General features: G+C 45.4%; 1 protein-coding gene across 3 annotated transcripts; it reads right to left on the reverse strand.

The window, feature by feature from the left end:
* Positions 1-1,344: 1,344 nt before the first annotated feature.
* RNF122 (ring finger protein 122) lies at positions 1,345-14,684 on the reverse strand. 3 transcript variants are annotated; one of them, XM_039853559.1, is made up of 6 exons: positions 14,248-14,684; positions 9,165-9,321; positions 4,366-4,411; positions 4,018-4,059; positions 2,681-2,760; positions 1,345-2,426 (listed from the first exon to the last, which is right to left on the reverse strand). In XM_039853559.1, exons 1-6 carry the CDS (start codon positions 14,270-14,272, stop codon positions 2,312-2,314), a joined length of 465 nt encoding a protein of 154 aa, XP_039709493.1. In that variant the 5' UTR covers positions 14,273-14,684; the 3' UTR covers positions 1,345-2,311. The 3 variants fall into 3 exon arrangements, with proteins under 3 accessions (XP_039709493.1, XP_039709492.1, XP_039709494.1); XM_039853558.1 differs by having other exon boundaries at positions 2,681-2,763; positions 14,248-14,683; XM_039853560.1 differs by lacking the exon at positions 14,248-14,684 and adding an exon at positions 14,039-14,173 and having other exon boundaries at positions 2,681-2,763.
* Between the last annotated feature and the right edge of the window lie 5,284 nt (positions 14,685-19,968).

The raw sequence follows: 19,968 nt of genomic DNA on the forward strand, positions 1-19,968 counted from the left end.
ATTTTCCCTTCTTCGTGCTCTGTAGTACCATTCTACCTAGTTGTATTGAAGCACTGAAAGTAATATAAGGCATTTTTACCCTGTCATTGACTTTAGGACAGTGCTATTCGAATTTGCAAACAGACATTTTAGTGCGAATATGCCAACACTGATGAATTTTCCTTGAGAGGAAGGGGAGATGGTGAGGGAAGAGCATGTAGATGATGAAGCCAACTTGCAGACTACCGGTTTCCTCACATCATCCCAATAATGCATTCACCAAGGGGCCGTAGCAGGAGCTAAATGGGAGGGCTCTTTGTTTGGGTTAGGAATTGCATTTTATCTTCCACACTAAAGCAAGATGGTAGCACTAGAGGACAAAGTCGTACTCCCAGTAAAGAAATGACCAGGCCCTATAGGGTTGGCAGCAGCAGCACAGGTTAGAGCCTTTGAGGAAAAGTAGGTAAATTGTAAAGGAAGAGGTGGCAAAAATAGGTACACCCTCAGATGAGGGACCCCACCAAGACAGGTGCCCAGGTGCACCTTGGGGCTCCCTAGCCTGAGCACCAACTGTGCCGACAGCCTCCATGGCACAAATGCAGGGGTGGGAGGGCATCACTTACCCTTGGGCCTAGCTCCTCTGGGTGCATGGGCATCTCTTGCTTGTCCGTGACCCACCACTACACTATACTTGCTCATCAATGCTCCTGTGCACAGCACTTAGGGTTTGCCCCCTAGAATGGCCATTGGCACTGCCCTCTTCCACCAAGTAGGAGATGACCACAGCCCAGCTGCTCCACGCTTATGTTGGCCAAGAAAATTGTTTCTGGCACTCTCAATCCATTATTGATTCGGCACTCCCTTGGGACATTGACAGAACAAAGGAAGACACAAGTGCAAGCTGTGAGTGCACGCAGAGGCATAAAATGTTAAGACCCACGTCTAGATGTGGAAGGAGGGTAGGTTGGTATAAGGGTAAGAAGTAAAAAGGAAAGAAATCAAACATCTATGGTAGAAACCTAGACCTTTAGTTATGTTAAGAGCACAAGTGCTTGCATTTCAAGTAGAATTCTATTAAGTCTTAGTCGATGGAACGTTGTGGTAGCATACATCAACTTTCTTTAAAAATATTCTAGAAATCTAATTAATGAGTTTGGCTTAGTCAGGTATTAAAGTACATTGATGTTTGTCCTAACCTATGTTGTACAGGTAATAATCTAATACCAATTTTTTTTAGGATTAGGAACCTTTGTGTGTGTGTGTTCGATTTGAGCATGGGGAAGTGAAACAAGGGTTAGAGAACTTTGTTCCCTCTGTTGGCAGAAAAGGGCCAGCAGCAGACACAGGCCACAACCACAGGCAAAAGATTATTAGAGAAACTCATTATTAAATTTAATTTTCTTTAAATACATACCTTCTCCCACCCTCACCCACTCCAGGGAGGAAGGGAAACCCCCACCCTCTCCATCTGGGGGAATTTCATATATAAAGCCTGAGATGGTAAGAATGAAGTATAAAAATACTATTTACAAAGGGGAAAGAGGGTATCTGTTGCTACCTTAACCTTCAGACACCCCTATCCCCAGGCCCCTTCTGCTCCTTTAGAAAAAGCCCCTGGAAAATCCATTTGTATGTAGAATAAGACCTTCCTCTGGAGGGGCACTCAAACCCCAACATGGAATAGGAAGCTCTGAGATTAACTGAGGAAGAGAACGAATGGATAGCACCTCAGATCCTAGCAGGGGGAGAGGACTGGCCCTCTATTACCCTGTAGACAGCAGGCTGGCCAGCCAGCCCTTTTTTCCATAGGTCTCATGTAAACATTGACTTTGCCTTTTTTATATGTCCCTGCTCTTCCTGATTCCTACAGAGCCTCCTTTACTTACACGTGAGGCACTTGGTTCCTTGATCTTTCCTTCCTTCCTTTCCTTTTAGCTCCTTTGGAAAGAGTGGGTAGGAGGCGGGGCAGAGCCCATCTCACCCCTTCTAGGGCAGTTTGTCCTGCTAAGGGGAAACCTCAGGGGTTTGCTCCAAGTTCTTGGGCAGATAGGGGTGGATTTCTTTCCCCAGAGCAGGGACGAGGCAGGAAAATACTCCAGTACCAGGAGACATTGGTCTTGAAGGGTGATGCTATCAGTACTGAGTAGCAGGGATGGAGACTTCAGGAGGCAGGAAGGTGGTGCAAGTCTGGTCTTACTGATAGTGGGAGATCAGCCCTGCACAACCTCCCCTTCACGTAATGATTACCACCCAACAGTCATTGTTCATTGCAGAGGGAGCAGGCATCCACGAGGCAAGATGTCTTCTCCAGGCCTTGGTGTAGAGGCAGTACTCACACCAGCTCATCCAATAGGATCCCGATGCTCTGAGTGGCCTCTGAGGGACCAGTGATGGGCTTGTTACACATAGGGCAGACACAGCGTACTTCCAGCCACTTCACCAGACACCTGTGGGCAAAAGAAGACCTGAGATACTTTGACCTGCTCTGGCTGTCTGTCACTCATAGAGCCCAGCTGCTTCTCAGAACAAGACTATCTCCATCCTTGCCCCAATATAATCCCTCCAGGTTGCCTGCTGTTCAGGCAGGACATAGGGCATCCCTGGCAAGGGGTTGATGGGAGGGGGTAGAGACTGGAGGTTCTAGAACATGCATTCTGCTTATTTCTGTTAAAAGGTACCCTGGACACACATCTCCACTTACTTCCGATGAAAAGCATGTTGGCACGGGAGCACGCCTAACTCATCTTTCCCCTTGAAGTCTTCCAGACAGACTGCACAGGTCTGCTGTGGAAAGAAAGGGGGCACTGTGAGAGGAGATCAGGGAAGAATCTCACTCACCCATCCTGAAAACACATTATCTCAATCCCATCTCGGAAACCTAAGTCCTAGCATAGTTTCCTTATCTAGAGAAAAGTTTTGTCATTCTATAAAACTATATTGACATTACGGTAGCTTCTACCACATGTGACTGTTTCAATTAACCAAAGTAAGATGGAATTAAAAATTCAGTTTCAGTACACTAGCTGCATTTCAAGTGCTCAGTGTCCACCACGTGGCGAGCAGCTCCCACACTTGATGGTGCAGGTAGGGGACACCCCTGTAAGTGCAGCTCCCGTTGGGAAGCGCTGCTCTAGAAGAATTCTTTCTAACCCTTTCCAGCCTAGTTCATTTGGCAAGGGGACATGTAGCAGAGTGGTAAGGAGGAGGGGATGGTGTATGTGGTCAGCCACATCCTTTAAATCCAGCTTTGCATCTCTATATATTAACCCCCTCAATCTCAACTGAATTACTCTTCTAGAGAGCAGCTTAGGAAACATCTGAACCTGCTGAGATGTAATAACATATCAAAAACAGGGACAAAATGTGGCCATTTCTAGGTAGCCTCATGTCTAGTGATATCTGTGATCCTCCCTGCTCCAGACAAGCACAAACACTCTACAGGAGTGTCCATGGTTACGGAAGGAAGCCTTGGGAAATGGGTTAGGTGACCTCAAAGACATAGGGAGTAAAGAAATAGCAAAAAGGTCTATTCCTAAGGAGTCAGTGTTGAGGGGAACCCAAGGAACTGGTGTGGGGGATGGGTAGAGTACTGGAAGGATGGGGAAGAACCACAGGGATGGATACGCTACTCAGATCCATAGTCTGTCTGGACAGCGTGTATATACAAAGGTAGAAGGACTTTCTTTTCTTTAGTGAAAAACCAAGACCTGGGGTTTGAACATGGCAATGTTAGCTGAAATCTGGCATGGAGTTGTGCAACCACCCTCCCCTTAAAGATCATGCCGCACAGGCTTCCTGGGGCCACGTGTCACCCCTTATCCGAACCCTTTTGTGATCCCTTTGTTTTTTACCGGCAGTGGTTCTGGACATAATGAATTCTATTTATTACCATCTGGGATGAGCCACTTTTATTTGGCCCAAGGAGATATGAAGGCAGGGACTCACAAGGTCCCTGAAAGGGTCCAGGCTGGAAGGTGGAGAAGCTGCCGTCTGCTTTACCCACTGGGGCCCTCCCGCGTGCTGTCCCAGCACACTCACCCCATATAATTCTAACTTCTTGGCATCGCCTTTAAGCACCACCTGGGAAGAAAAGAGGGGGCGTATGGTATCAGAAGAAACCAACCAGAGGCCAAGTGGTAACAACCAATGAAGGGAGTCCCCGGCCCTGCACAGGAGTGGCACCCTCTGTCCCCCTCTCTCCTCCCACAAAGGGGAGGACTCTGGGCACTGCCTGGGCCACCCAGACTTGAGGACAGTAAAGGGAGTAAGTGCCAGAGAGGGGAGGCCAAGGGGCATTCTAGGCCAGGACAGTTAAGCTTGTTCTCCTCCTCTGTCTCTAGCAGGACAAGCAGCAGAGGAGTCTCAGGGAATGACGGGGTACTTTACCTCCTTGTATCCATATCGTTCACTCTGTGCCTGGTTCCGGAGTTTGCTGAGGGAGAAAGAAGGGCAGAGAAGAGGTTACTATGCCTTCGAACAGCCATTCAGAGTAGGAGAGGTAGGCTGGTTGCTTGGCATTATTCTGGGATGGTGAGGGGTGCTCCCCACAGGCGTGGCTCATCAGGCCACCCAGAGTAGATTAAAGACGCAGATTCTTCCTTAGGTTCATCCTCAAAATTTACTGCCAGATCCCACAGGTTGAGAAAATCTCTGGAAGAGGACCCTGAATAGTTCATTCACTCTCCCTGCCATTCCCCAGTGGGTAAAGTCCTGCAGGCTCCCAAACTACATAGATCAACTATATAGAAGCTAGGTATTCTTAAACAGGATATTTCCATTGAGCCGGGGAGTCGGAGGGGAGGAGGCAGGATAAATAAGTCTCTGTGGACCCTGGGGAATTTTCCACCCGGTGAACACAAGTATTCTGGAACGAAAGCACACTCTTTCCTTCACAATGCCAGGCAAACACAGGCAGACCCTTCTTTGTGTTCTTTTCGTTTCAAGCTGGTGGCCTGTATGCAGCTAACTCTTAATAGCTAAAACCTGGCACGTTGTTACTAATGGCAATAGCATAATCGTTATTGAGGACTTGCTCTGCATTGATTCCTGCACTGACATACTGGTATATATGCTCATCGATTCCAAACTTTAGAGGGAGGCACTTTCCTTTTTACAGATCAGGAAAAGCTAAAGTCCACAGAAGTTAAGTAACTTGACCAAACTTCAGAGCTAGCTGGCGGCAGAGTCCGAATTTGAATCAAAGTCTGATTATAGAGCCTGAGCTTAACACAAAATGTGGCCTGTTTTACCAATTAAGTCCTGAGAATATGATCTGGTCTTGAGAAACACGTTTTCAGTCAACAAGCCTACACCTCTTAGCTTACTGTGCAAAATAACTGAGACCATGATTATGCATCTCTATATTTTTTGCCATTTAATTTCCAGTGTGGGAAACCTTCTAAATTCTTCAGGCAGCTCTATGGCTTATGTGTGGGAACCATATGGTACTTTCTCTCCCACTGATCATTTCTATCATAGAGTCTAAGTTATTGGAAGGAAGCATCAGAAACACACCAAGTTAGAGTAGGTGTGGCAAACTCTGGCCTAAGGGTCAAATCCAGCTGACCACTTGTTTTATAAGGCCAATAAGCTAAGAATGGTTTTTATCCTTAAATGGTTAAAAGCAGAAATCAAAAGAATGTTTTGTATTATGTGACAATTATATAAAACTCAAATTTCAGTGTCCATAAAATATTACTTGAACACAGCTATGCTCAGTTTACGTATTGCCTGTGGCTGCTTTGTACCATAGAGATAGAGACCATATGATCTGGAAAGCCTCAGACAGCTGATCTTTTGTAGAAAGATTGCTGACTTGAGTTAGAGAAGAGAATCTCAAACTATATAAGGGCATGAGATAAGATGCCCCATGGGCACGGCAGAAAAGCTGAAACTGCTACCAGAGTGGTGGAAGATGCAGAGGTGAGACAGAACCATGAGATCAGGCTGCCAGCCTATCTCCATCATTTCTAACCGGAAGTCAGGGGACCTGGTGAGGCCATATGTGCCTAGAGTCTCTTAGGAACTCCAGTCCAAGTGACTCCTACCACAAGGCTGAGATCTGTGGCAGTACATTACTGCCCCCTTTCTCTTCCCTCATTAAAGGGTTTCTGGTCATTGGAAGATTGGGCTAAAGGCCTAATCGGGGCTCCCACTGTCCCATCCTTCATTTTGCACTTTCATATACACTCACACGTGTCTCTGTCCCCATTTCCAAGTGAGAAGGACAGGGAGGGATGCATCCAAAGCTTACATAAACTGTTACCTGACTGACATTGAGTTAAGCCGAGGAAGAGTGTTCTTATTGTGCTCACAGCCACCGAGCGAGACACTATGCAGAGTAAATAAGGAAGTGGTGAAGAGCCTGCGTCTTAACTCAAATAAGAGGATGCCACACATCCTGTGAGCCTCAACTGCAACATGGTTATAATTATGTAGTATGTGCAGTGCCTTTCTGCCTGCTGTATCCTAGAATGCCTGGGGTGCCCTCCTCCACCCTCGTCCCTTCTGTCTGCTGTCTCCCTTTAATGGTCTTACCCAAGGAAAACTCCAGAAGCCAGGATGCTCAGAACAGTAAAGGACTTCAGAGCTGTACCTTCACCCCACATGCAGATTTATGGATCAAGAAGGTACAGATTGTGATAAAATAGGGCCCAAAAGGTTGCAAAAGAAACAAAACAAAAAGCAAAGACCCTGGGCCACCCCAGCAGGGGATATAGTGCCAACAACTTTGGACAGGTGGCCTTCTCAGCTGTTGGGTGAGCAAAGCAACTAAAAATACCAATTTCAATGACACCATTTCTAGCTACTGCCAGTGGGCTCTCCCTTTGCTTCTTTTCCCTTTTGGAACAAACAATGTAGCCAGATCCTGAAATAATTGTTCTTTTCCTGCCTATTTGTATTTCACTGGCCCCTCCATCCTGTGTAGGGCAGAGGTCAGCCCTTGGCAGTGGGGGAGAATGAGAGAGGAGCTGGCAGTAGAAGCTCGCCTTGGCCAATGAGCTCACCAGGTCACAAGCAGGGGTCATGGGCCTATTTTGGCTGAGGAGGAAACCAAGAAGCAGGGAGAGGAAGTGGCTTCTGTGCTTGTGTCTTTCTATATATAGACACCCACAGGCTGCCACACACCAGTGAGCCTCTGGAACCATGAAACTGCAGGATCAACTGGCTTTGGGCAGGCTGCAGAGCAGAGGGTTGGCGGTTGTGGGGCAGGGGGGCAGGAGAGGGGTAAAGGGACAGATTACCGCAGAAGGGACAGGTGGTGCCGAGCAGCCCCGCCGTGGAGAAAGCTTTTGGTATCATGTGGTTCTGCTGCTCTGTTCTTTCAGTCCAGCCAAACAAAAATGAATAACCATTCCCAGATCCCAGACTGTTCTGCAGGACCCTAATCTCTAGCTGTAAGGGGGTGGCCATAGATGCCACAGCTGCCCTCTACCTTCCATTCAGAAAAGGCAAACTTATAGAATCTGAAGATTCTAGTTAATTGTCACTAGACTAGTCCATCTCTATTTATTCCACTATTTATATGACCTTGAGAAAATCCTTAACTGCCTGAGCATAAACTTCCTCATTTATAAAGAGGGCTAATAATCCAAACTGGAGGGATGCTCTGAGGACTAAGCCAAATATTTTATAAAATGCCAACCATGATGCCTGGCACGCAGGTGGCACTTACTGAAGAATAGCTAAAATTGAAGTCACACTTACTAGTGGCAGAATTAAGAAATGGACCCTGGTCATGCACTTACTGGCCCAGAGTGATTTTCTGGATTTTCTTTGCTTGACCACCTTTACAACTTGTCATGTGTGAGCCTGAGTGAGCCTGTGTGAGCCTGCATGTGCGTAGGGACCAAAGAAGTTGGTTTTATAGACTCCTCCCAGCATCACACACAAATCTTTGGCATTTGGAACATCTACATCTCAGTCTCTGGGGAATTTCATAAATTGCTTCATGTGGGGAGATGGGGGTAGCTGGTGGTCAGGAAGACATAAGAGTTTGAGCAAGAAAACAAGCTTGGGGAAAGGGGAAGGAGTGGGGAGATACGGGAAATTTACACTCACCCACACTTAATTATACGAGAGAAAATAAGAATTTGCAGAGAAGATAGTGCCTTGAGTGGAAAATTCTAGTCCTAGGGACTTTTTAAAAGTTCTGAGAAGGAAGAGGCTCATAGTAACTGACTTAGAGCACGGGGAACAGGGCCTGAAGGCACTTCCTCTTCTTAGAGGGTGCTCCTCCACCTTAGTAACAGGAACAAGTGTCTAGCTTCTTTCCAGGTGAAACACTGAAACCCACTAGGACATCTCTGTGAGGAGCCACTACTCCATTTTTCCTGTATCTTAATTTAATCTTAAATGATTTGATCAGGCACTAGCCTAGACTTCAGCCAGTCTACTCAGGCATTTGGTAATTATTTCAGTGACTCTACGGACCACTAGCACGCTCTGCTGGTCAGGGATGCTCTCAACACTCCCCAATGTATAGGACGGTCAGTACGATGCACGCCCTTGTCAGAAACACTACTTTAATTTCCAGTCTAAATACCAGTCATGCCCCAAATTTTTGGTAGAAAACAGCCACCAGTTCCCATGTCTTAGCAACAGGAGGAGAAACAGTTTCTGGAGCTTGGCTAGCCCTGCCAAGCTCCAGTCCTTTCTTGGATCCCTACACAATAAGAGTGACGTTTTTACTTTTTTCACTCTCAAAACTAAGAGCTTACAGGACAGAATAAACAAGCAGCTCTCCAGATATCAGCTTGCTAATATCAGCATTTGGTATATAACAAGACTCCCTAGGAGGGCAGAGGTACATGCCACTGGTGTAACATGCCCACGTATCCCCGACACCCAGAGGGTGTGAGTGGGGGTTAGAGGCAGTTCAGGGACCACCAATGATATTGGTCAAACAGAAATTCTAGGCAACCTTAGAATAACTGGCTAAAAGGCGGGATGCAGCCCAACCCATGGTGACGTTGTATGCTCTGGGACAACCAGTTTGATAGGCTGATGTAAATAGAAACACCAGGCCTCAGGGGCTCAGTGAAGGGCAGTCTAAGCCCGGTACCCAAAAGCAGAGGCCTCAGCAGGAGGCTAGTGACTCTGTTGCGGAGCCTCACTCGGCTCACCCTGCTCCTGGACACCTCCTCCCTGACTTCCCACCGTAGGTCAGACAGTGAGCCACCCACCTGATGAAATAGCAGCAGAAGATGAGGCTAAGCATGAAGACAAAGATGCCTGTGCCAAAGATGACCATGTAGATGTTGAGGGGAAGGTCTTGGAAACTGATGGGTGGCATTGAGCAGGACTTGTTAGTACTAACCAGTCCCAGGCCGCAGAAACACCCTGCAAAGAAAGGAGGAGGAAAAATATTACAGATGTAAATTTACCAGCGGGGCTGATGGCACTTTGTGTCAGTAAGGATAGAGAGAGAACTAGCAGGTGTTGGGCTCCTAAACCTCTGATTAAAGGCTTAAGTATATATCGTATCTCTAACACTTACTAGCTATGTGATCGTGGTAAATTTAAGCAATCTATGAAATGGACTACTACACATAGTACTTGAAACAGCATTCCCATCTAGGGGATCAAGGAGGCTTCAGGCAATGGGCAGAAAATGGAAATACTTCTATCGGGTAGAGCCCACATGGTACATATGGTACAGTAGCAAACAGAACCTTAGGTGAGAAAACACTGGGATTCCAACTCCACCTCTCCCAGCTGATACCTTTACAAAGTTACTTCTCTAAGCTTCACTTTGTCATATGAAAACAAGTAAAATACAGAGAGGATCAAGAATGGCATAAGAAATATGTCTGATAAATTGCAAAGGTCATTTGTCATTAAGACACCTGCTCCAAGCGACAAGCTGCACCAGGACCAGAATAGAAATTGTTCACTCCAAGGCTGGAAAGCGTGGCAGGCGGGGTTGGGGGGAATCCCAGCTTACTTTTACTGCCACCATGCCCCTTTCTACTCAAAGCCTCATTGTGCAATCGCCTAGCAGCAATGCCTTTCTATGGAAGTTTGTTTTGAAATGCAGAATCTCAGGCCCATCCCAGATGTAGTAGTAAATCAGAATCTACATTTTAACAAAGCCCTCAGCATATTCCAACGCATTCAGCTTGGGAAGCACAGGCTAGCTACTAGATGCATTCCCCTTCTCACATGACTCAGGGGTGAATCCTGATTGGTCTACCAATCATGGTAGTCACCTTCCCCTTGCCAGAGTTTGGTGCTGAGGTAGATATGTGACAGTTCTGGCAAAAGAAACAAAGAATGTCTGCTGGGAAAGGGAAGATTTTTTTTTTTGGTCACATCTCTTCAAAATACCTGGAATGATGGCAGCCAAGTCATAGCTGGAAAAAGAACAGTTCGATATAAAGCTGGTGGTAGAGGTAAGAGGGAAAGAGGAGAAAAGAGGAAAGATTATGTCAGTTCAGGTGCTAGATTAACTAATCCTGGAGCCAGTCTCTCTTTGGACTACTTGTTCTGAGAGTGAGTGAATTTTCTGTAATATTTAACTATAAGGAAAAAAAAAAAAAAGATAGGATATATGTAAACAATAAGCCAGTTGAGTGTTTACCCCTGCTTGCAGGCAAATATACCACAGTATTCTAAAAGGTAAGCATCAATTTCTTGGATTTCAGAAAGTGGCGAGTCAAGAACACTACAATTTACCATCCTACCTGCTATATTCCGAGTACATTCTCAAGTTACTGATTTAATCTTAAAAATTCAATAATTAAACTGTAGTCAAATGGTTAATAAGGCCTGGCTCCAAAGGCTTCTGTACTCAAGCCTTCAACATGGGTTTTAAGAACTTTCCTGACATCTTGGTTAGCAGCCAGAACCCATTAATATACTTGAGAATTCTACATTATAATTACCAGTGCTACCACAACTCAGCAGAAGTCTGGCTTGAAAGACTGAGTCATCTTTGACATATTTCTCATACCTCTCATCTCCTAGATCAATCTAGTGACTATATAATGAGCCTCCCTCCAAACCTCTTTCCAATTTTGTGCCCAATTCTATTGCCAAGTCCCTTTTCCAAACAGATTTTAGTCCCATTTCTATTCCAAGTCCCTATTCCAGACACCTAATTGATGTCTAGTCCCTCCTTTAATTTGGCCCACATGTCATGTATTTCTCAAACTTATGACTGGCTTCAAGTCTGTCTAAACTTGTGTGCTCTGGGTCCCCTCTCTGCACCACCCCCACATCCTTCAGCACCACCCTATGTGGGCCAGTCTCACTATTTCTTGCCCAACCTTGTACTCGCTGCCTCCATACCTTTGTTCATGCAGCTTTCCTTACCAGAAACTCCCTTTCCCTCCCCAAAGTTCACCAAGCCTGGTCTTTGTGATAGTCCAGGGACCCCTCTCTTCCCTTAAGTCTACAGTGCTCACAGCCCTATCATAGATTCTGGCTCTTACATACTCGGTAACTGTTTTACATTGCCCAATTGTCTCTAGCATCAACTTGACTTCAAACATGCATTAAGCACTGATTATATGACAAGTACCATGATAGACACTGAAGATAAAAAAGCAAGAAAGAATTTCGAGATGGTTTTACTTTCTAGGGAAGCAGACAGACTCAAAAGCTTTCACCCAAGTGAAGCATCACAGCAGAGGTGCAACTATAACCCCGAGATCAGAGATGAGAGAGTATTCACAAGCCTGAATGCTCCTAGGTCTGAGGATAGGGATTTGGACTTTTGTATATTCCCTGGTGCCTAGCCTTGTGTTTGATATCCAGTTAACAGATAAATAACTTCCAATTTTCTCAAAACAATCTGGTACCCTTGGCAAAAGCTCCCACTTCAAAGCAGACTGACGTTTGGGAAAATTGCCCAGAAACTGCCTCAGCTAATGGATGCCCAGTCAATCAACAAGTATTATTGAAGAGCCTGATTTATGCATTGACCTAGACATTGTGTGGAAACAAAGTAAAAGTAGTTCTTGTCCTGATCTTTTAAGCTGAAAACAAATAATTAGCTACCAAACTTTGCTATGCTCAACAAGAAGCCTTTACTTCTAGGCTCTAGTAGGGGTTAGAAAGTTTTCACCACCCCTCCCCCCTCCACTCAGATATTTGTTCTCTGTGGGCCAAAGGAAATTAATTTTTCATGACGACATCATGGTGAACTCAGTCTTCTCTGGAAAAGAAACTTAGGACTTCGCTTCAGGAAACTGTGTCCTCATTGCCAGTGAGGCCTTCCTCCCGACCAGGCACATCTCACCCCCAAACAGCAATATTTGATACCATGAGGATCTAACCCCCAATCTGCCTTGGCTGTCCATGTACTTTTTGAGTTGGATCCTATTATCTTTAGGGACCCAAAGAACCTCATTTAGTTTCCTATTCTGAGAACCTAAGGAGTGATGACAGCAGCTATTGCAGAGGGGATGTGTGTGCACCCTGCAGGCACTCTGGCCTCAACAGTTCTTTCACCACTTTATCAGGACCATCTTGTCTGATAAAGGCTTTCCCTGGGGCTTCATGATTGAGTAAATGAGCTTAGGACTTTATGTGATAGAGGTGTGGGTGAGAAGAGCTTCATAGTCAGGAGATGGTCCATTTGCTTGTTTTACACTTAAAAAGAAATGTAAAATATATATAGGCTAAAAGCTGACAGTGAAATAGTTTTTTCTCCAAAGCTTGTAAGGACGGAATACCAACCCTAGGAAAGTGGGGCTCCAGATATTTTTCACAAAAATGTGGAGAGAGGGATTGCTTCCTCATTACAGTCAAAAAACAGGATCTCTCAGTCACGTCAAGAAATGAAAAGATAAAGCAGCAAGCCGTTGCTGGTCTAAAAACCTCATGAAAAAGAGCAGCCCAGAAGAGAGGCCACAGTGACTGACAACACCCTCGTTCTTTCTCCTGAAGTCTCTGTTCCATTGTCTCAGCCCACCTATGAAAGCTTTGACATCAAAATGTTTCATCTCATCTTAGTCAGCAGGCTGGGAGCAGGAATGACGTAAGAGAAGGGCCAGTCGGCCAAGAAAGCCCAGTGGATCTGGGAAATGCTTCTCCTTCCCAGCCAAGGGAATTTTTCCCAGATGCTGGGATGCATGGTCCTTCTTCACCCCCATCCTCCTCCGCCTCTCCGACAATGCCCGCCTATCACACACAGCTTGGTTCATTTTCAGGAAATTAGATCCTACTAGCAGGAGGAAGAGGGGGATGGGGGACACTCATACATATGCTGCCCAAACCTTGCCTTAAAACAAAAGGCTCCTGAAGTAATTAATCCAAGATCTGGCAGGAGTCTGCTCTCAAGAATGAATTTTTCCTAACTAACCAGCCAGCCGTACTCAGAGATAAGGCTAGTTGCTCCCCCACCCCCCACCCCAACTGTTCTAGCGTTAGAACTAAGCAGTCAAGACCCTAGGGCCATGAGAGAGTATTAGTATCCAATGTTTTGAACTGACCTGCAGAAAGTAGTTTGAGTGAGGAATCTGACCCAAGCCAACCTGTTGTTACTTGAACCAAAAAAGCCTCAGGTGAGATAAATTTAGCATCACCCAGGCCTGGGAGATGTGGGGAGGTGAGAGGGAGAGTGGGGAATGGGATGGGAGGGGTGGTTGGGTCTGCAGGCTCCAATACCGCAGACGGGCCTTGGGGCCAGAGAACATAGTTCCCGCCAGGCTAACCCCGCACCCAAGGGTCGCAAGGCATCGAGATATGTGCAAGGCTTTATCAACTCAATAAAGCCACGCTCTTTAATACGGCGTCTTCCACAGGCACAAAGCCCCGTAGCTGCTAGTGCGAAGCCAACAAAGACACAGAGGAAGCCACCCCCAGGCCCGTCCCGCACGCTGCATTGTATACATATTTAAAATAGCCTGCAAAGTTTCAGGCCGAGAACTTGAGCTCCCTCTAGGAGATCCTAGCCCGAGCGCGGATTTAATTCTCCGTCAACCACAACAAAGAACAGAGTTTGAGCGCACAAAGACAAGGGAAGGGGGTAGAAGAGCGAAGCCACCACACAAAGGCCGCGAACCCCTCGGCTCCCACGCCTCCCGCCCACCGCCGGTTCAGAGACCCTTACCAGCTCTCGAGTTAAAGCTGGATTTTTTTCCCCCCAAACTCCACGTCGTGCGGAACAGAGTTGGGCGCCAGGACGCCTTCTCGCCTATCCCATTTCAAGAGAAACTTGGCTCCAGAGGAAGAACGAGCCTCTGATGTTAAGCCTTGCGCACCCCCTCCTGGTCTCCGGCCAACTCAGCACCCTCCCGCCCTCCGGCCCCGGGGACTCACCGTTACACCACTGGAATGGGTGCATCAATGAACTGGCGGCTGGCTCCCCCCGGGGAACGAACGCAGGCAGCGGGTGAGGCAGGCGGGGTGGGCGCACCGGCTTGCGAGTCCGCAGGAGAGGCCCGTGCCGTCCGTGGCAGCCGCGCCTTTCTCGAGAAGTCGAACTCCCTCCGCAGTAGGGGGCTTCGGCGAGGCCGGTTTTAGAGCAACAAAAAGGAAAGATGAAAACAACGTGCCCCGGATAAAAGCACCGCTGAGAAAATGCAGAAAGAGCGCCGGGGCTGGGCGAGATGTGGGGCGCCACAGAACGGGGGGGTGGTACCAGCCAGCGGAGGCTCTCGGCCCGCAGAGGGAAAACGCCTTAGCGGGAGACTCGGCTCAAGTCCCAGAACGCAAAAGGAGCAGCTACAGACTCGGAAACTGACACTGGCAGAGCACACCCCCCTGTCTTATATGCCCCTGGGAAACTCCGCCTCCAGCCGGTCATCCGCCCTCCGGCCAATGGGAGCCTTCCTCCTGGCCCCGGGTATTATTTGCAGGCCTGCCCCGCTCCCGGGGCACCTATCTCTTTACCTTACCAGTCCTGGGAAAATTTGTCTAAAGAGAGAAGCGCGCTGCGCCGTGAGATGGTCCAAGCGGGCGGGACCAGCCTTCTTCCCCGGGACCGGGAGGACGTTGAACGATTAGTGTGTCACATCGTTCACTATCTCCAGATCTGTTACTGTTTAGCATTTCTATAGCTCACTGAGAAACAACTTCTGGGGCGTGGTTCTATTTCTGCTCCGTGGGCCAGGATTCGCTCCTGAGTGGCCAGTTAGCACCTTCCTTTGTTCACTGCAAAAGAAGAGAACTGAAGCAAGAAGGTAAAGAAGATGAATTACAAAAGTGAGATCTAGAAAGAGCTTTAGTTGTCAACTCATTTTTGGCCAGCCTCTCATTTTACTAAAGAACTAAGACTTGAAGAAGTTTAAGCTTAATGTCCGTTTAAGAAACATCCAGACCTATAGAGAATTTTTATAAGTTTATTTGAGCCAAAACTGATGACAATTGCCAGGAAGCAAGATGTAAAATGCTCTGGAGAATAACAGTTTTCAGTTTCTCTTATGCATTTGAAATTAAGAAGGGGTCAGCGGAAGATTACATGAAGGTGGAGAAAGCAAGACAGGGATTGGATTACAGGATAGTTAAAATTATATGCTCTCTTGAAGGTAGTTATGTTTAAGAAGGAGAGGTCTGAAAAGGCATTTCAAAGGTGTGTTAACCCTGATGCACAGAAACAGTGGCAGGGCTTACTTAAGGCAAAGATTAAACCTTTTATTAAAAGTTATATGCCTGTGGCGTGACTACCCACCATGACCTGCCTAGTTAGGTATTTATGACTTATTACAGCACCCTTTTTTTACAATGTAGACTTGTCAGAGTTCCATGATCCTGAGTAATGGAATCAAACCCAGGAATGGACATGGGCAATACCTTAGGGGCAGCATCTTTAGCATCCAGCACCGTGCGGGCGTCGAGTGAATAGCGCTTGGAAGAAAGACCGAATCTCTTAACTCCCTATCTAATACGATTTTTTTAAACCTAACATTGCAGTGTTTCTTTATTTTTCTTTTTGTTCATTTTTCTCTTTCATTTATTCAGAATGTATTTATCATGAGCCTACTTTGTGCCAAGCACAATTTCACCTGAGACCCATCAATGTCAGCAAGATTTCTACTCTCCTAGGATTCTACTCACCTGTGAGGAGACAGACACTAAACAAGCAAGCAAATAAAAATGACTTAATCTAACCAACCTACTGAACTTAATCTGTAAATTGAAGGTGATAAATATTTCTCCTATCTCTTGGAAATTTACACTCACATAAGATTTGCATATTAGTATTTTGTCATTTAAAAGCATTATGTTAAGATATCAAATGACTTGGCCAAGATCACATAGCAGTCTGCAACAAATAGTTTAGCACTTAATTACACTATTGTCTTAAAATGGTTGTTTTTCTTTATGAGCTAGTCTGGAAGGGCTTCATGGACAGATCTAACTTATTTCATCTCCTAATTGGACAATTGCAAAAGCTTTCTAACTGGCCTTTCTAATACTATGGCTTAGACTTTAGAGCCCTCAAGAATCACTGTTATGTTAGAAATGTTACATATGCAGGCTCCCAGGCCTGGAGTCTAGAGATTCTGATTCAATAGTTAAAAAGTAGGCCCCAGAAATGTTCATTTAACATCTCTTGTCTCCCAAATTCTTATGCATTTATGCTGAGAGAAATAATGCTTGATTTAACTCTCAAATTCATCCTCTCTGCTGGCCCTAGAGTTATCTTTCTAAAACATAAACCTAATCATTTATTTCTCTTGCTTAATAACTTTTGTTGGTCTCTGGTGTTTCAGGATAAAGTCAAACTCTAGAGCATGGCATTCAAATCGTTTCAGTCTGGCCTTTGCCTGTCTTCCTGACACCAAATGCACTCTCCTTTCCTACACACTATTCATCAGCCATGAAGGTTTTGTTGTTCCTTGAACACAGTATATTCTTTCTTCACTGTGATTTTGTACATAGTATGACTTGTGTTTGGAACGCCCTTTTTCTTATTGTGCCTGACATGTTGTAATTCAGCTAAAAATTCACCTCTTCCATGGCCCATCATTATCATCTTTTCCCTCTCTGTATCTCTTTCAATACTTTTCATGTACAGTATAGTATGTTATGAAATTATAGAAATAATTATGTGATTTCCTAAATTTGATCCCTTTAAGAGCCTTCCTCAAAAGAGACATTCCAAGGATGTGAACCATTTTTTTGTGGTGGTTCCGGTATCTGATTCAATATATATTTTTGGAATGGATGTATAGGCATGCTTGTGTATACATTACCATACAACTTAAGCCGATGTTAGGTACAATGTGGAGGATTAAAAAACACATAATTGTTACTTATCCAATAGTTCTTTATAGTCTTTAGCTCAGGGGAAACGTGTCTATAGGTGACCCTAATTGCATTAGAGTTCCTGCTAGGTGCCTCTAGGGCACAACTGTGAAGGAGAGCCTTTGAAGGGAAAGTTGGCCGGAAGCAGGAATGTCTCCTCCCCGCTTAGACTAAAGAGCTGAAGTGGGAAGAAGCCTTGAAGGTAGGAGCAGTGAAAATTTTCATGGAATCAGAGCTTGTCAAGCAGGACAGTGAATATCTTGGGTGGCACCTACAAGGACCATGACTACAGTCATCAGACTGTCATATAAAAATCTATATTTTAAGCCTGATATATTAAGCATTCAGTAAAGCCTTCTGAGGCATTTAAGGACTCTGATTTAGAAAACCAGATGCAGGGTGGCTCCATAGTGTAGTGGTTAGCAAGTCTGTTTTACACGCAGAAGGTCCAACATCCATAGGTCAGGGGTGGGAGACGGGGGGATTAAAGAGGAGGGAAAAAAAGAAAAAACCAGTTGTATTCATTCCCAGTCTCCCACTCTCGCACCTCTAGCCATTGTGGCCAAGAGGCAATGCCTCAGATGATAGCTTAGACTGGTAGATGTAGGTTGAAGGAAGGGCTTCAGTCTTGGACATTTTTGAAAAGTTTGATTCAGTCCCAGCATTTTCCTGGACTGAAAGATCTGATCAAAGAAAGACAAACTGGTTGCTCACACCAAGTCAATACCATTTCAATAACTCACCCCACCCCTACTCCAACCAGATAATGTTTCATAGGCGCAGCTTCTTATGAATCAGGAAGACAAATCTGGTTATTTTATGAGGAAGAAACAGAAACAGTAAAGAAGATGATGGATTATATATATTCAAAGCCACCTGAGAAATCTGAAGTGGAACTGTGTTTCTAAATCTTCCATGAAAAGAGAGAAAAGTAATACTAAGCCTCCAGAAGGAAAAAAAAAAAAACTTTTAAAAAGTCAGGGATTCTCTTCTTTCCCACTGGCCCACCCCAATATCCTCTTAAATAGCACCTAAGCCCCCTCATTTTAAGGCCTTGTAAGCCTTAAAATGAGAAACGCTAGAGAAACACTTTGGAGAGAGACAGCTAATTCTGTGGAGGAACATGAGACCAGAAACTGTAATCATACCACTTTACCTTTAGTAAGAGACTCTTTCTTCCATGGCTTCCAAATCCAGCCCTAAAATGTGGAAGAGCATGCTAACCACGGGCGGTTGTAAAAAGTGATAATTAACTACAAATAAACATGTCATACTTCAAAATAAGACAAATTGTCACAATATTTTCCCAAACATTTTTATTTCTTAAGAGAACAGTACTCATGAGAGGAACATACAATTCTCTGAAGGAGTTGAAGATTGTTTGTTGTATATTTGGGCAAATGAGGCCTTTCACTTGTTTTATTCTTAAAAGATCTGGTCTTCCTCTGTCCAGATACCGGGGAGGACTCAGTACCAGCATGCTTTTAGGAGACTGATGCAATCATTGGCCAAAGGTATTCATAATCTACCCCACAATGCCCCCAGATCCTGGCCTATGGTTCTCCAGAAAAGTGCAGCAGCAATTTCCCTGCCCTCTTCCCCAGCTCCCAAGCTACACTAGAGGTTCAGTAGGAGAAAAAGGCATTGTATGACTGAGGAGGCTGATCTTCCTTTCTCTCTCCAGAGGCTGAGTCAGCTCTGGAATGATGCCTGGGGTTTTCCCCAAGTCTCTCGTGCATCCCCCGATGCTCTTACTCTGTACGAGGGGAGGCTTGAAGGAAACAGAAGCCACAGGATTCTGGCTAACCTGGTTTCCCAGGGATTCTGCATAGACCTGCTTTGTCTTTAGATTTCTGGAATGAAACCAATATTGTAGGCTGGAGCCAAACCATCCCATGTGTGAAGGTGGAAATTCAAGAATAAAGTAGAGGAGGGGAGAGAAGCACCTTTCATTGACACCCCGCTGCCCCACCCCCCACACACTGCACACCAAGCCTTGTGCCCAGTGCTTTACACATTTTCATTTATTCCTCACCACAATCCTATAGGTATTATTATTTTCTACTTTCCTATAAGATAAAATGGAAGCCCAAGAAGGTTAAGTCTTACTGAAAATTGTAAAATTCTTAAGTATTGGTGACAGAATTTCAACCACACTTAGTCTCTCTCCATGAAACATGCTCTTTCCCGAGCACGAGGACAGTGGCTGAGAATAAAGCCTCTGGACTCTGAAGTAGTACGAACTAGGTTAAACCTGTTTTCTCACTTGAAAAATTAATGCCAGTGGTAGATTCTACCACAGACGGTCATAAGAAGAACAAAATGTCTGAAAAATATTTGGCATGTGTCTGGCACATAAAAAGTCCCTAGTAAATGTTCATTATTATTATTATTGAATCACAGCACTGGACCAGGAGCCAGTACATCTAGTGTATTAATTAGGATGCAGGCTAAGCTTCTGCAGTGGTTTTGAAAACATGTTCATGAATTCTTTGATACTCCCTTCAAGAGATGGAGTCTAGTTCCCATTCTCCTGAGACTGGGCTGGACTTATGGACTCTTCTAACAAGTAGAATGAGACTGGGTCATAAAAATGCACTGTACTTTCCTTCTTAGCCCCTCTCTCTCTCCAATCACTTGCTCTGGGGAAGCTGGGAGCCATGTCACAAAGACACTCAGCTATGGAGAAGCCACATGGTGAAGAACAAAGGTCTCTGATAACAGTCATGTGAATGAGCTCGGAGGTGGGTATTCTGGCTTTAGTTAATCCTTGAATGACTGCGGGACCTG

This window comes from Pteropus medius, unplaced genomic scaffold (assembly GCF_902729225.1).
Source record: "Pteropus medius unplaced genomic scaffold, Ma_sr-lr_union100, whole genome shotgun sequence".
NCBI classification, from domain to species: domain Eukaryota; kingdom Metazoa; phylum Chordata; class Mammalia; order Chiroptera; family Pteropodidae; genus Pteropus; species Pteropus medius.

What these genes read in the sequence shown, in the direction of transcription:
- RNF122 (XM_039853558.1), bottom strand. Translation starts at nt 14,272, where the DNA reads ATGCACCCATTCCAGTGGTGTAACG. An exon ending in CCCATTCCAGTGGTGTAACG is followed by an intron (nt 9,322 to 14,247) that starts GTGAGTCCCCGG and finishes CTTTCTTTGCAG; the next exon opens with GGTGTTTCTGCGGCCTGGGA. An exon ending in CAACATGCTTTTCATCGGAA is followed by an intron (nt 2,427 to 2,680) that starts GTAAGTGGAGAT and finishes TTTTGCCCACAG; the next exon opens with GTGTCTGGTGAAGTGGCTGG.